The sequence below is a fragment of the Arvicola amphibius genome, chromosome 6 (genome assembly GCF_903992535.2).
Source record: "Arvicola amphibius chromosome 6, mArvAmp1.2, whole genome shotgun sequence".
In the NCBI taxonomy this organism is placed as follows: domain Eukaryota; kingdom Metazoa; phylum Chordata; class Mammalia; order Rodentia; family Cricetidae; genus Arvicola; species Arvicola amphibius.
The window spans coordinates 8,231,294-8,244,421 of record NC_052052.2 but is presented as its reverse complement, the minus strand read 5'-3'; the positions used below and the strand labels follow the sequence as shown (position 1 = coordinate 8,244,421).

At 52.8% G+C, this 13,128-nt stretch overlaps 1 protein-coding gene across 1 annotated transcript; it reads right to left on the bottom strand.

Annotated features, from left to right (window-relative positions):
• Positions 1 to 1,891: 1,891 nt before the first annotated feature.
• Positions 1,892 to 12,429, bottom strand: Draxin (dorsal inhibitory axon guidance protein). Its single transcript, XM_038332441.1, has 6 exons — positions 12,000 to 12,429; positions 8,877 to 9,070; positions 7,543 to 7,654; positions 7,102 to 7,191; positions 5,412 to 5,501; positions 1,892 to 2,004 (listed from the first exon to the last, which is right to left on the bottom strand). Exons 1-6 carry the CDS (start codon positions 12,427 to 12,429, stop codon positions 1,892 to 1,894), a joined length of 1,029 nt encoding a protein of 342 aa, XP_038188369.1.
• Positions 12,430 to 13,128: the final 699 nt, after the last annotated feature.

Here is a 13,128-nt window from a genome sequence, read left to right as displayed (position 1 = left end):
AACTTCCGTAAGGTCAGCAAAGTGTGATAGGAGGCGCAGGCTGTGTGTAGCAGTGCGCTGCAGCAGGTAGGAGGGCAGAGACCAATGTTCTCAGGCTGCCATGGCAGCCCCCTGGGGAGGCTTTGGAGACTTCAAGCCCAGACCAGTTAGCATGTAGCTCAGCAGCAGGACACTTGCCTGGAATGCACAAAGCCTTGGTACTACAGAAAGAAAAATTAATCTGTATTAGAGCCTGCTTTCCCATTGCTGCTTTGATCCTTCCGGCTATTGGCCCTGACCCCCATTCCCAGGCCTATCAGACCCAACTTGGGAAAGAAGAACAAGCATATTTGATTTCTTCTAGATCTGCTTGCTTTCCTTGGTGTCTGATCCCTGGACCGGACTGGTTACCCCAAAGCCGTAAACAGCCCTGGCATCCCATGGATGTGGTCCAGGCTGGGGAGGGCGGGGGCAGGGAAGGCTTTTTTTTCCTTTGCAAAGGTTGACCAGGAGGGAGATGCCAGGAGCAAGGGTCTAAAGGGTTCTCCTGAGGTGGCTCCAGATCTGCTGGGACACATATTCCAGGTGGTGACAAGAATGGCAAGGTTGTCATCTTGGTTCCAGCCTGTGAGCATGAAAGCTGCACCAGTCTTGGAGGTGACCCCACTTTCCAAGGGGCATTGTTGCTGAAGCGAAGGGATGGAGTCCAAAGATGGTCATAGGAAGGTTGGGAATCACCAAACATTGTGTCAAGTGAACACAGGGTGGCATGTGTTTGCCCTTCCGGGGCGGGTGGGGGAAGGGGGAACGGGACTCTGAGGACAACTTAGGAGGGAGCGACCCCAAGACCCAGGCCACACCAGGAAAGTTACCCCCAGCCACTTCATGACATGACTGTGGCTAGCACTTGTCAGAGGGAAGGACCTTGCACAGGGACCCTTCTTTACCTGTTTCACCTGAACGCATTCCCCGTGTGTAGGGGGTTGGGGGAAAGAAGCCGGAATGGAGGAGAACGAGTGGAGGTCAAACCCAGGGCCCTGTGCAGGTTAGGCCAATGGCTTATTTTGTTTTGCTTGAGACACAGTCCCCTGTAGTCTGACCTCACACTTGCTAAGTAGCCGAAGATGACCTTTAACTTCTGATCCTCCAGCACTGTCTGCCTTTGACACCGTGCTTGGGATGGAAACTAGGATTAGCCACACCCCACCCCGTCCCATGCTTTGATTTTAAAGAGGATACACCTGCCAAATATGCTGACTCACTCCTGGTAATCCCAGCATTTGGAAGACAGAGGCAGGGGGATTGTCTGAGTTTCCAAAGGCCAGGTTGGTCAAAGAGTGAGACTATGTCTCTCAAAAAGACGATAAGCCTCCATTGGGAAAGGTTGAAGACAGTCAAGTTGTGTCTGCTGCCAAGGATGGAGGATCATGGATGATGTGGGACCTGGCACAAGTCTTGCAACTCAAGAGTGCTTCAGTGGTCTTTTGCCACGGTCTCTGTGGAAATTCAGTTAAAAATGAAGGTGGTGCTTGGCGTTTGCCTGGGACAGAGTATTCCAGAGCCACTCCTGTCAGATGTCCTCTCTTTCCAATCCTTTCCAGGCCGGAAACCTCTTGATTTTCCAAATTGAAGCTGCTGCAATGCTGATGTCAAGCAGAAGAGGGCGCATTCGCCACGACTATCACGTAAGCGGGCTCCGTGAGCTGCGTGGGTACCACCTGGGATGGCAGACACAGCTGCTTTCAACCAAGACCTCACCCAGCTTGGGGATGAGTGTACCGGGCCTGCACCCGCTGCCTCAGTCATTGGCTCCCCCACGCAGCCCCAAGCTGAGCTAGTTACTGACGCGGTCTTATTTGTCCAAACCTCCCTAGCTCAGAACCCCGGCCTGTGGGGAGGCACGGCTAGGGCGCTAGATGTTGATGAAGGATCCCTGGTCCCCGTTGACTGTCTCAGGTTCCACGCAGCGCCCCTTCCTCCGGGTGACCCTGCGGTTCCGGTGGAATTTGGCATAGCAACGCAGCCCTGAGTGGAAGGAAGCAAGGATGTCATGTCTGTGGGTGACTGTCCCCTCCCTTTTCTTCCCCTTCAACCCGCACAGGCTTCTCATTTTACAGCCCCTCCATTCCACCGAGTCTTCGCAATGTCTTGAAAAGTTTTAAGAAACTGGACTGACTGCACAGGCCTGTAATCCCAACATTCAGGAGACTGAGAAAGCAGGTTTGGGTTTAGTCTAAGGCTGGTGTGGCTACATAGCAGACTCAAAACAAAAACAAAAAACAAAAACAAAACAAAAATCCAACAAACCTAAATCTTGAATCTGGGGCTTTGCATATTAAGCACACATTCTATCACTGAACTACACATGACCTCATCTCCTATTTAGGAAAAAAAAAACAGGTTGAGCATGGTAGCCCACCCTTTAATCCCAGCATTTAAGAGGCAGAGGCACCGAGTGATGGTGGCGCACGCCTTTAATCCCAGCACTCAGGAGGCAGAGGCAGGCGGATCTCTGTGAGTTCAAGACCAGCCTGGTCTACAAGAGCTAGTTCCAGGACAGGCTCCAAAGTCACAGAGAAACCCTGTCTCGAAAAACCAAAAAACAAACAAGCAAACAAACAAATCCAAACGAGGGCAACAAAGTCAGTGTAGTTCTTCGTGAAGCTTCTCTCATTTCCTTTTTAACCTTTTCCAGGCCTCACTGTATGCCAAGCCAAGCCAGGCAGTTTCTGCCCAAGGTCCCTGCCTTTACCATCTGCCTCCTATCGGAACCCCTCAGGCTCTCTTTCAACCCCCATCACCTGGGTTTTTTTTTGTTTGTTTGTTTTGTTTTTTTTCCCTTTTCCTAAGAACTCTATATAACATCCTGTGGAAATACCTTCCAATCTTTTGGGCTTTCTTTTTCATAGCCCTTACGACTCTCCAGGGACATTTTATTTCCCCTTTTCCTTTTGTGGGGGTGGGTGATGGATACTAGAGCTTCTGTAGCCCAGGATGCCCTGGATGGTACTCCCTGTGTGGCTGAAGATGACCTTGAACCCGTGAGTCTCCTATCTCTACCTCTGGAGCGCTGAGATCACAGGCACGGGGCCACCGTACCCTGGCTCCAGAGACGGCTTATCTATGGGTTTGTTTCTGTAACACAGGAGTGGAGAAGATGCAGGCTCTTTTATTACTGTGAACTAGATTCAGAGTGTGGCTCAGGTTCACACAGCAGCTGGGGGAGGAATCTGCCCTCAGAGGCCGGAATGAAGGTTGAATATCACTTGGCTCGGCAATTTAGGGACCTTGTTTTGAAAGGGTGCTTATCTCTCAGAGGTGTGCGCCAAAATAAATATTGTATAAAAACATAAAGATCATATTGACATAAGGGAAGTGTGTGGAGGTGAGAGCCCCACCCAGGATGGCCACAGTTGGTCTTTACTGAAGTTCAGTGACGGGAACCAGGGCTCCTGAGACTACGACATCAGCAGTGTGGTTTGAAGACTCTGAAGACGGAAGTCGAATTATTTTCCACCTGTTCATAGTTCTCATTTAAACTTTTTTCTGTAAGATTTATTTTGAGTCTGAAGTTTTGTCTGCTTGGATGTATGTGTACCATGTACATGTTTGGTGCCTGTGAAGGTCAGAAGACGGGATTGGATCCCAGGGACTGGAGTTAAGGATGGTTCTGAGCTGCTATCTGGGTCTTCTGCAAGAGCAGCCAGTGCTCTTAACCACTGAGCCACCTCTCCAGTCCTTCCCTGGCCCTGTCTTTCATTTGGGTAGGGGGATGAACTCAAGGCCTGCCCAGCACTCTACCACTGAGCTATCCCTTCAGCGATTTATTTATGTATTTATTTAGAGACTGGGTCTTACTGTGTAGAGCAGGCCTGAACTCACAGAGATCTGCCTACTCTGCGACTTTGATTGGTTCTCTCCTGCCACATTTACCAGGGTTCCAGGAATTAAACACCAGGCTTGAGGGTCAAGCCCCTTTATACCCTGAGCTAATTGCTGGTTTGTTGTTTTCCAAGCAAGGTGTCACTGTGCACCCCCTTCAGTTGGCCTCAAACTCACGATGGCCCTGCCTCAGCCTCTCAAGTGCTGGGATTACAAGCATATACCACCACAGGCAACTTTTTCTTTTCTTTTTAATTTCCTTCCCTTTCCCTCCCCTCTCCTCTCCCCTCTTCTCTTTTCTCCTCCCCTCCCCTCCCCTCCCCTCCCCTCCCCTCCCCTCCCCTCCCCTCCTCTCCTCTCCTCTCCTCTCCTCTCCCCTTCTTTTTTTTTTTAAAGATTTATTATGTATACAACATTCCTTCCATGTATGCCTGCAGGCCAGAAGAGGGCAGCAGATCTCATTAAAGATGGCTGTGAGCCACCGTGGTTGCTGGGAATTGAGCTCAGAACCTCTGGAAGAGTAGCCAGTGCTCTCAACCACTGAGCTATCTCTCCAGCCCTCCTCTCCCCTTCTTTCCTCTCCCCTCCTCTCCTCTTCTTCCCTCCTCTCCTCTTCCTTCCTCCCCCTTCCCTCCTCTCTCCTCCTCTCTCACTCCTTTTTTCCTATGACAAAATAAAATACCCCCTCCCCCAAAAAACACAGAGAAGCAAAGGAAATAAGGGAAGATCCAGCAATGATGCTGCAGACCTTTAACTCCAGCTGCTGGAGAGGCTGAGGCAGGAGGATCACGTGTTTGAGGCCTGCCTACACAACTCAGCACAGTTCTGCCTCAGGACTTTTTGCTGTTGCTGTTCTCATAGAGACAAACACGCCACTACCAAGGTATTCTTCCGCACCCCACTCTTCCATAGATGTGTTTGAGTAAGTCACCTCACCTCACTTCTGAAATGGGAATCATAAAACCTTCCTTCCAGGGGTGACCGTGGGTGCCGCCAAGGACAGACACCAATGGGCACAGGAGTGCATGGGGCACACCCTTCCCTTGGGTGGGGCCTTGGGTGGGTGCTAGGGGAAGTGAACCCTTCCCTGTGGCTGCTGGGAATCCCACCCGAATCCCTGCTCCCCACCCTCTCACTTGGAAAGTCTCCCATCCAGAGTTTTGCTTGAGAGCCTGCCAGCCTTCACAGGTTGGCTCTTATTTAAAGGGATACGTTCCTGTCTCCTCCCTTCTCCCCCTCCTGGTCCTGAGCGATCATACCAGCTTGTACTTCAGGAGGCGAGAAACACCAGTCTGAGAAATGATGCCAGGATTGGAAATGCGTCGAGCAGACAGATTGGAAGACCCCAGCAAAGCTGTTCCTACCGGTGCCTTCAGCTCCCAGGGGGGTTCTCCTACCCACTCCCTCTCCCCAGACCTTTCCGTCACAACCACCCTCTGCCAGGAAAGCTCATGCCCCACTCATTGCAGAGCTGGCTGGACAACAAAGGCTTCATGGTTCCGGGAGCGCCGTGGGGAGGGGGCTGTCCCCCTCCCAGAGCCCGGACTGACCTTCCATGCACATGCAGTCATCAAAACATTTGTTGTTGAGGCCACGGTTGTGGGGCGTGCAGAGATGTTCCCGGAGGTCGCAGCAAGTTCCTGGCAACACAGCAAGCACATGTGGTCAGCCAAGCTGAGCGGCTCCTCCCCGCCGCCCTGCACTGAGTCCCACTGGACAGGAGATCCATCATATGTGTGGCAGTCCATGCCCTGGTGTGCCATCTGGTGTGTAAGGCTCCCCGGGCTGGAGCCACTACTGGATCTCACGGATGACATCCCCAGAGGCAGGTGGCAGAGACTCAAGCCTCCCCAGATGGGCCACTTGATTGATCATGGGAGGATCAAAGGTGGTGTGGGGTTCGCCTCCCAGGGATGGGGGTGCCAGAGGAAGAGCCGGCTGAGGGAGGGGAGGGACCTCAGGGATCACGGACTCTGACGTCCTCTTGGACAGATGGGGGAATGAAAGCCGTGGGTGGCTGCAGGGATAGCCTAAGCAAGCCTGAGGCATCTCTGCCCATTACAGAGCTGGCTTCCAAGTACTGTCCCGTTGGCCCTGACTCCAGCCTTTTCTTCACACTCAGAGTGCAGACAAAGATGCAGGAACAGACAGCCTGTCTGGGCTGGTATCCCGCTTCAACAATGCCAAAATGGCTGCATTTTGCAGAGATCCTGCTGATGTGGCGCCATGGCAATGGCCACTTGAGTCTGCCCTGACCCCATCCCCCAAGGCACTCATTATTTGGTAGCAGTAAGGGACACCAGTCACTGATCTCCTGCTGCGAGTGGCTTCACTCACCTTGGCCCCTGTCTCAGCCACTCCCTCCCCCAGCAGCTCCAGACATGACCAGGGCCACCCAGCATGGGGCTTCCCTGTCGGCAAGACTTTTCCCCACAGCTCCCTTCGGGCCAGCATGACATCAGGCCAGAGGACTCTCTGCCAACTTATTTCCTCTCTTGCCTCAAATAAGTGTCACCATCAGCACCCCAGAGAAGCATCCCCCAAGACAGGGTCAGGCCTGCAGCTCCCTATGGAGCCCTGGATGGTCTTGAACTCCTGATCCTCCTGCCTTCGCTTCCCAAGTGCTGTGGTGACAGATGTTTCCCCACTACCGCTTCTGCTCTGGAGAGGTCACCTGACCCCACAGGACCAGCGGCTCAGACTCTAGTCAGACAGCAGGGCCCCCCATGTTCCTCCGCTATGATGGGTAGGATGCTGACCAAGAGAGGGTGTCATGGAAACCCTCCTCAGAAAGCCAGGTGGTGACGTGATGAGGGGACTGAATTCACCCACGTGGGCGTTGAGAAGACAAGGTCAGGAGCAGATCCTCTCTCGCTCAGGGCAGGGTGGGTTGTGGGTAAGAAGCTTAGGAACCAAGATGGCTGAGGCTGTGTGATCTTGGAAAAGCCCCTTAGCCTCTGTAGGGCTTAATTGCTTTGCTTTGCTTGAAAACGAAGTCAGTCAGTCTCCGCCCCCCACCACACCTCACTTCTCTCCTTCTTTCCCCACCTCTCTCTAATGTCATTCTGTGGTAGAGACGCTCAGGAAACTCGTGGCTACTGCAGTGGCTAATTATGGTGCAGAAAGGGTCATGACCCTCACTCAGGCTTGCTCTCATGCTAGAAGCCCTGTCTCACCTGCCTTTCTGGCATTCCCTCCCAGTCTGGTGCCTCACGTGTGGGTTTAGGGGTACCAGGGTACCTGGCAGGCAATCCTGGTGATGGTCACACGGTTCCCCCTCAGCTGGCGACGTCTCGTTACCATCACTGGCATACTGACTCCAGTGTTTCTCTGGGGACAACGAAATTGGAGGTCAGATTAAGCACAAGACTTGGGGGGGGGGTGTCACAGAGTCAGTGGCCACTCCCACAGTGTGGCCCAGACAAGATCCTCTGCCTCTCTTGACTTCACTTTCTTCCCCGAAGCAGATCCAGTAGCCCGTCGCCCTGTAAGAGGCATGAGACCTGTCTAGTGTGCAGAGAGTGTGGGAGACTGCCACAGTTAGTCAGGTTCAGCTTAGACTGATGCTCTCCAGCCCACCTCCGGACGCCTGTGGGTCATCCTGGACTCAGCAAGGGTCCTCCTCAACAGGTGCTGGAGAGAGGAGTCCAAACATGGGGCAGGATGGCAAAGTAGACTTACCTTTCCTCTTTGCAGAAGGCCAGACCTCTGGTTTTAAATCCTCATAGTCAGTCCAGTCAAATAAGGCCATGTCCAGCGTGGGCATCACGTCCCCATCAGACCTGGGCTGTGCCTATAGAAGATGAGGCGGGGAGGAGACCTGGAGTCTTCCAAGTGAAGACAAGGGAGGCTGTGGTACCTGCTTGTTCTGAATGTCTTAGCCCATCGGGGAGGGAATTAGAGGTGGACCCACTGCTCATTTCTCTGCTGTCCTCTCAAGGTTCTGTGAAGACCACATGCAGGCCTCAATCCCACTCACAACAGAGGGCCACTCACATCCCTGACCTGCTTACAACCAATGCCGAACAATAACCTGGAAACTACTGGGGATCAGATATCGCGGCTGGGTCCCCATGTATGTGATGACCAGGGTTCAGCAAGGCACAGACTGTAACTACCTGCCCGTGGCCACAGCTTTCGAGCTGTCTGTCCCCTTCTCGTCCCCATTCATAAGCGAGAATGGCCAGGTGAACTCCTGTGCCCTTCTAGAATCACCAGCGGTCAGAGCTGTGTGAGCATCCCTGTTCCCTTCCCATTTACTTTCTCAGAGCTGGGGAGTCGACGGCTCAACCACCTCACTGATCTATGCCACTCTAGTCACAGGTTTTTTAATCTCCTGGCTGCTTTTCGAGCTCTTCCAGACTTTAAAGGTCCTCCCAGGAGTCCCCCCTCTACATGTGTAGAGACCAGCATGCTGAGCTGGCACTGGCTTCCTGGTTGTCCCAGCCCAAGCCCCCAAGGCTATATGCTCTGGTGGTTGGCATCCTTTCTGGAGGCAGAATACCTTCTGGGGTGAAAGCTTACTGGCTTCCACTACCACCCTCCTGCTGTGCCTCAGTTTACCTAAGTAGAACAGGAGGAGACTCAATTAAACCCCAAGCAGCTAGGCAGGGCACACCTGTGAGAGATTTTTCTTGACTGGATCGTTCAAGGTGAGAAGGGCCACACCTTCCGGTCCCCACCCCCACCTCCGCCCCCACATGCCTGAAAAGGACATGGAAGAAGAAAGCTTTTGCTTTTGGTCTACTTGTCCTCACTTTTGGTGGCAAGTCCGTCTGTCCTGCTGCCGAGGTATTTGCCGGTATTAGAACCTACTTCAGGATTAGGACACAGAAAAGGCCAGCTGAGATACCTGGCCTCATGGACCAAACCTCATTCTTTGCCTTTCTGTGGGGAGACAGCAGCTGTTGGACCAGCCGAACCACAGCCTGTGAGCTACTCCAGGAAAGTTCCTTTTCATGCTCACCTTCATTCTACAGTTCTGTTCAGTCCTGACAGGAAGCATGTGCCCTTACCTGGGGCTGCAGAGAGGTGACAGGCAGGATCCGGGACTCCTCTGTGGTAGGCGTGGCGGCATCTGCTGTGGTTAGGAAGAGCATGGTTGGGGCCAGGCTGGTAGAAGACTCCTCTGTAGCAGCCTCCAGCATCTGGTCTTCAGAAGGTTCCACCTTCTTCATTAGGGAGCTGGGCCCGCGGATGGCAGCTCGTCCTGAGACAAGACAAACACAGGGTGACCAGCCTGCTGCTCAGTGTCCACCTACAGGGCAGCCCGACCTTTCTGCTGTAAGCCAAGGGCTGCTGGGAATCATGGACCCTTGGTTTATCCAACACCCTTGCGGTCTACCTTGCTAGAGACCCAGAAACAGCAGTCACTGGGGGAAAGGGGCTGGTTGGAAGATTCTCCTCGAGAAGCTGCATTCTAGAAGTCTGGATCCAGGATGCCTGAGGGCAACTAGGGACATAAAACCATAGAAGGCTTCCTGGAGGAGGTAAGGTTCATGGAGGCTGAGGGACACTGCTTGGGGAGACTTTGAGAAAGCTGGCAGGAGAGCCACTGCTTACACACATGCACACATGCATGCAAGCACACACACACACATGCCACTTCACAGTATTACTTCATCTAAGTGCCTCAGGAACTCTGAGAAGTGGTTGCAGCTCATCTATAGTGGAGGAACCCAAGCCAGAGAGGTTAGGCAGCTTTACTAAGGACACACAGCTCTCGTATGGCAGGGCATAGATTTGAACCTCCTTCCCGGGTGCAAAGCCAATGCTTTTGATTTCTGGGGCCACCTTTGAAGACACTCAGGTGGGAGAGTGAGGGCGGAAGGGCACAGGGTCACAAACAATGGGACCAGGACGGAAGATGGGGGGGTTGGTCATCCACACTTGTCCTTGCAAGACACAGGTATAAATTGATTTGGATCCCGTGGGGTCCACCCCACCTCGCAGAAATGAACCCAGTCAGCCTGAGGCTTCACAAGTGATGATGAACTGGCCTGACCTGTGGGCTTCATCTGCCCCCTGCCACCGTGATCTTTCCCTCAGGAGGGTCCTGCCTCTTGAGCAAAGAGGGAAATTGGGGACCCCATGTGTACTGTGCTCTCCTGCTGGTCCTCAGGCATCAGCAGTTTCCAAATTGGCACAGGGGACCCCGAGAATGAGAGGGAGTATGATGACACTTGTTCTTGACATCTGGGGAGTCTCAGTCAACCTGTCTGGGAAGCAAGTGCCCTCTCTTTCACTATCTGCAGAAAGAAGCGGCGGGTGCTCCACCTTCTTCCTGGAGAAACACCCAACCAGCCCATCTGTGGCAGTCGCTCTGTCCCTAGAGCAATCTTGTCACATGAAAAGACTTAGTAGGGGGGGCTGGAGAGATGGCTCAGAGGTTAAGAGCATTGCCTGCTCTTCCAAAGGTCCTGAGTTCAATTCCCAGCAACCACATGGTGGCTCACAACCATCTGTAATGGGGTCTGGTGCCCTCTTCTGGTCTTCAGGCATACACACAGACAGAATATTGTATACATAATAAATAAATTAAAAAATTAAAAAAAAAAAAAAAGACTTAGTAGTCAGGTGGCCAGTGTAGGCTCAGGGTCAGCTGGCTGAAGGGGGAGGAGTCAGTTGGTGGGGGAGGAACCAGCTGCTGTTGGGAGCAGAGCCAATTGGTTGTGGGAGGGCCCATCTGGTTTAGGGGAGGAGCCAACTGATTTAGGGGAGGGGCCAAATGGTTGGAGGTGTTCAGGTTTTTCAGTTTGTTCATTTGGGTCAAAGGAGCCTCAGCCTGGGTGACCACAGTGACACTGGGAACGAAGGCAGAGTTTAAAACGGAAGGTGAACACAGGCAGGCATGGGAGGGGTGACATTTCTATCCAGACCCTGGAGTATATATTTTTGCTGTCCCCAAGGACCCAGGGCTTGGTCTTTGGGCTGGAGAGATGGCTCAGAAGCTAAGAGCATGCGCTGCTCTGGCAAAGGACCTGAGTTCGATTCCCAGTGCCCGTGTCAAGTGGCTCACCACCTCCTTTTATCCCAGCTCCAGGAGACCTGATGCCTCTAACCCCCGAAGGCACCGCGTTCACATGCACGTATTCACACATACATACACATAACTAAAAACATTACAAATAAATCTTAAAAAAAGAAAAACTTGATTCTCCAGCCCCTCTCTCTACTTGGAAGCAGTGGGGTCTCTGGGAGATGGGGCTTAGTGGAAGGAACTTGAGTGATTGGGGATACAGGGACCCAGGAATTCCTGTGCTGTCTCTCCCTTCCTCTCTCTTCCTCCTCCTCTTTTCCCTCAGCCACCGGGCACCATGAGGTGAGCAGCTCCACGCTGCTTCTACCGAGCTCTGCCTCACAACATGTCCAAGCAACTTAGACAGAATGTTCTGAATCCTTGATCCCAAATCAACTTTCTCCTCTTTGTCATCGTGACAGACAGTTGGCCACCACATGGGGTCACTGGTGTGCAGGGTTGGAGGGTGCGGACTGGGATGCCCAGGATTTAGTAGCGATTGCTTTGGGATGGTGTGGTGACCCCCAAGTCTAAGCTCTCTGAGCGGCAGGTCACCTCCTCCTACACTAAGGTTGGGCTGTGTCTTTGCAGTGAGACAAACTGAGGCTCACGAGAAGGTGACTTTCCCAAGGCTATAAACTAGTGAGTAGTGGAGTCAGACCCTGCTCTCAACAGATCTGACTGCAGAATCCAAGCTCTCAGCTTCCACTCCGTTCTGGAGCTCATTAAAAGACGTGCCCGAAGGAGGAGAAGGAGGAGGGTTCCTAGCTCTTCAGTCTGTACGCTAGCAGGGTAGAGTTGGGTAGATTTAGGTCAGATGCAAGGTAGATTTTCCCGACCTAGGAGGATGACTGACCGCCTAAGGAGGCAGAGCTTCTATCGCGAGCTCCCTCTTCTCCACCTCTGTCCCTCTTCCTCACTTCTCCCTGCTTCCTCTCCCTTGCAGACTGCTCTGACTTTAGTAAGATACATCCCCTCTTCTGGGAGCCCACTTCTGCCCCTTTGGGGGTTTTGAATGGTCTCTCCAGGGCCTTAAAACTCTGACTCTCTGACCACTTCCTGTCCTGGGCATTGGCCTAGAGCCTTCCCGGAGTAAAAGGCTCCCCTGGTCTCCAGCTACCTCGGTGCTGGCGCAGCCGGTCCCTGCGTCTCTTGTGTTCTCTGCCACGTTTCTTCATCCTCTCCCACCCAGAAGACCGGGGCTCCTTCTCAGGATAGGGCAATGCCAGCCCCAGAAGCAGCTCCTTGTCCTGCAGAAGGCCGGCAGGGCGCTGTCCAAGCGTTATCCCGGAAGCCTGCCTAGCAGCAGTGACCACAGCCCCCTCCTGGCCCCGGCTGGGCATGCCTGGGCCCCTGTCCTTCTTGCCCAGGCCCCGTCGGCCATGATGGCTGGGTTGAGGTACCCACAGTGTAGAGCTGGGGAGATGGGGTTGGGTTTCAGGCAGGTTCCGGGGAGAGGATCCAGATGCAAGGGTGCCTGCCACGTGGAGCTCCGGGAATAGCAGGACCAGGGACAGTATGGTGATCTTGCAGACAGTGGACCCTGCCATTGGCTCTCCCTAAAGGAAAAACATCATTATGAGGGCAGTACACAGCACTTCCCCACAAAGCTCCATATCTGCACCCCATTATCCAAACTGCTTTTTCCACGGGGGTAGAGGAGGCTCTGCTCCCTGGACACATTGCTTTTTTAACTTTGTGTTTTGGATTGTTGTTGAGGTTTTGTTTTGTTTTTGAGACAGTCTCATGTACCCCAGGATACACTTGAACTGATCCTCTTGCATTCTAATTACAGACATGAACCACCAGCGTCTTTCCTTTTGTGGGAGGATTTAAAAATTCATTAAATTACTGGGTGTGATGGAGCATGCCTTTAATCCCAGCACTCGGGAGACAGAGACAGGTAGATCTCTGTGAGTTTGGGGCCAGCCTGGTCTACAAAGCGAGTTCCAGGAGAAATCTTGTGTCAAAAATTCATTAAATTACATTTATTCATTTATCGTGTGTATGTGGAGGTCAGAGGACACTTGCAGGACTTGGTTCTTTCCTTCTGCTCATGGTCCCAAGCATCAAATGACTCAGGTCATCCCACGTCTCAGCAAGTTCCTTAACCTACTGATCTACCTTGCCTGTCCTCCCCTTTTTAAAATTGTTAAATATGTATGTGTGTGTGTGTGCCACATGCGTGCAATGCCTGGGAAGGCCAGAAGGGTACTCTGGAGCCAGGGTGTCAACTGCCTGATATGGGT

Coding starts and splice junctions, on each gene's coding strand:
- Draxin (XM_038332441.1), bottom strand. CDS start 12,429: ATGGCAGGGTCCACTGTCTGCAAGATCACCATACTGTCCCTGGTCCTG. Junction 7,192..7,542: donor GCCTTCTGCAAAGAGGAAAG/GTAAGTCTACTT, acceptor CGTTGTCCCCAG/AGAAACACTGGAGTCAGTAT. Junction 5,502..7,101: donor TCACCAGGATTGCCTGCCAG/GTACCCTGGTAC, acceptor CTGTGTTGCCAG/GAACTTGCTGCGACCTCCGG.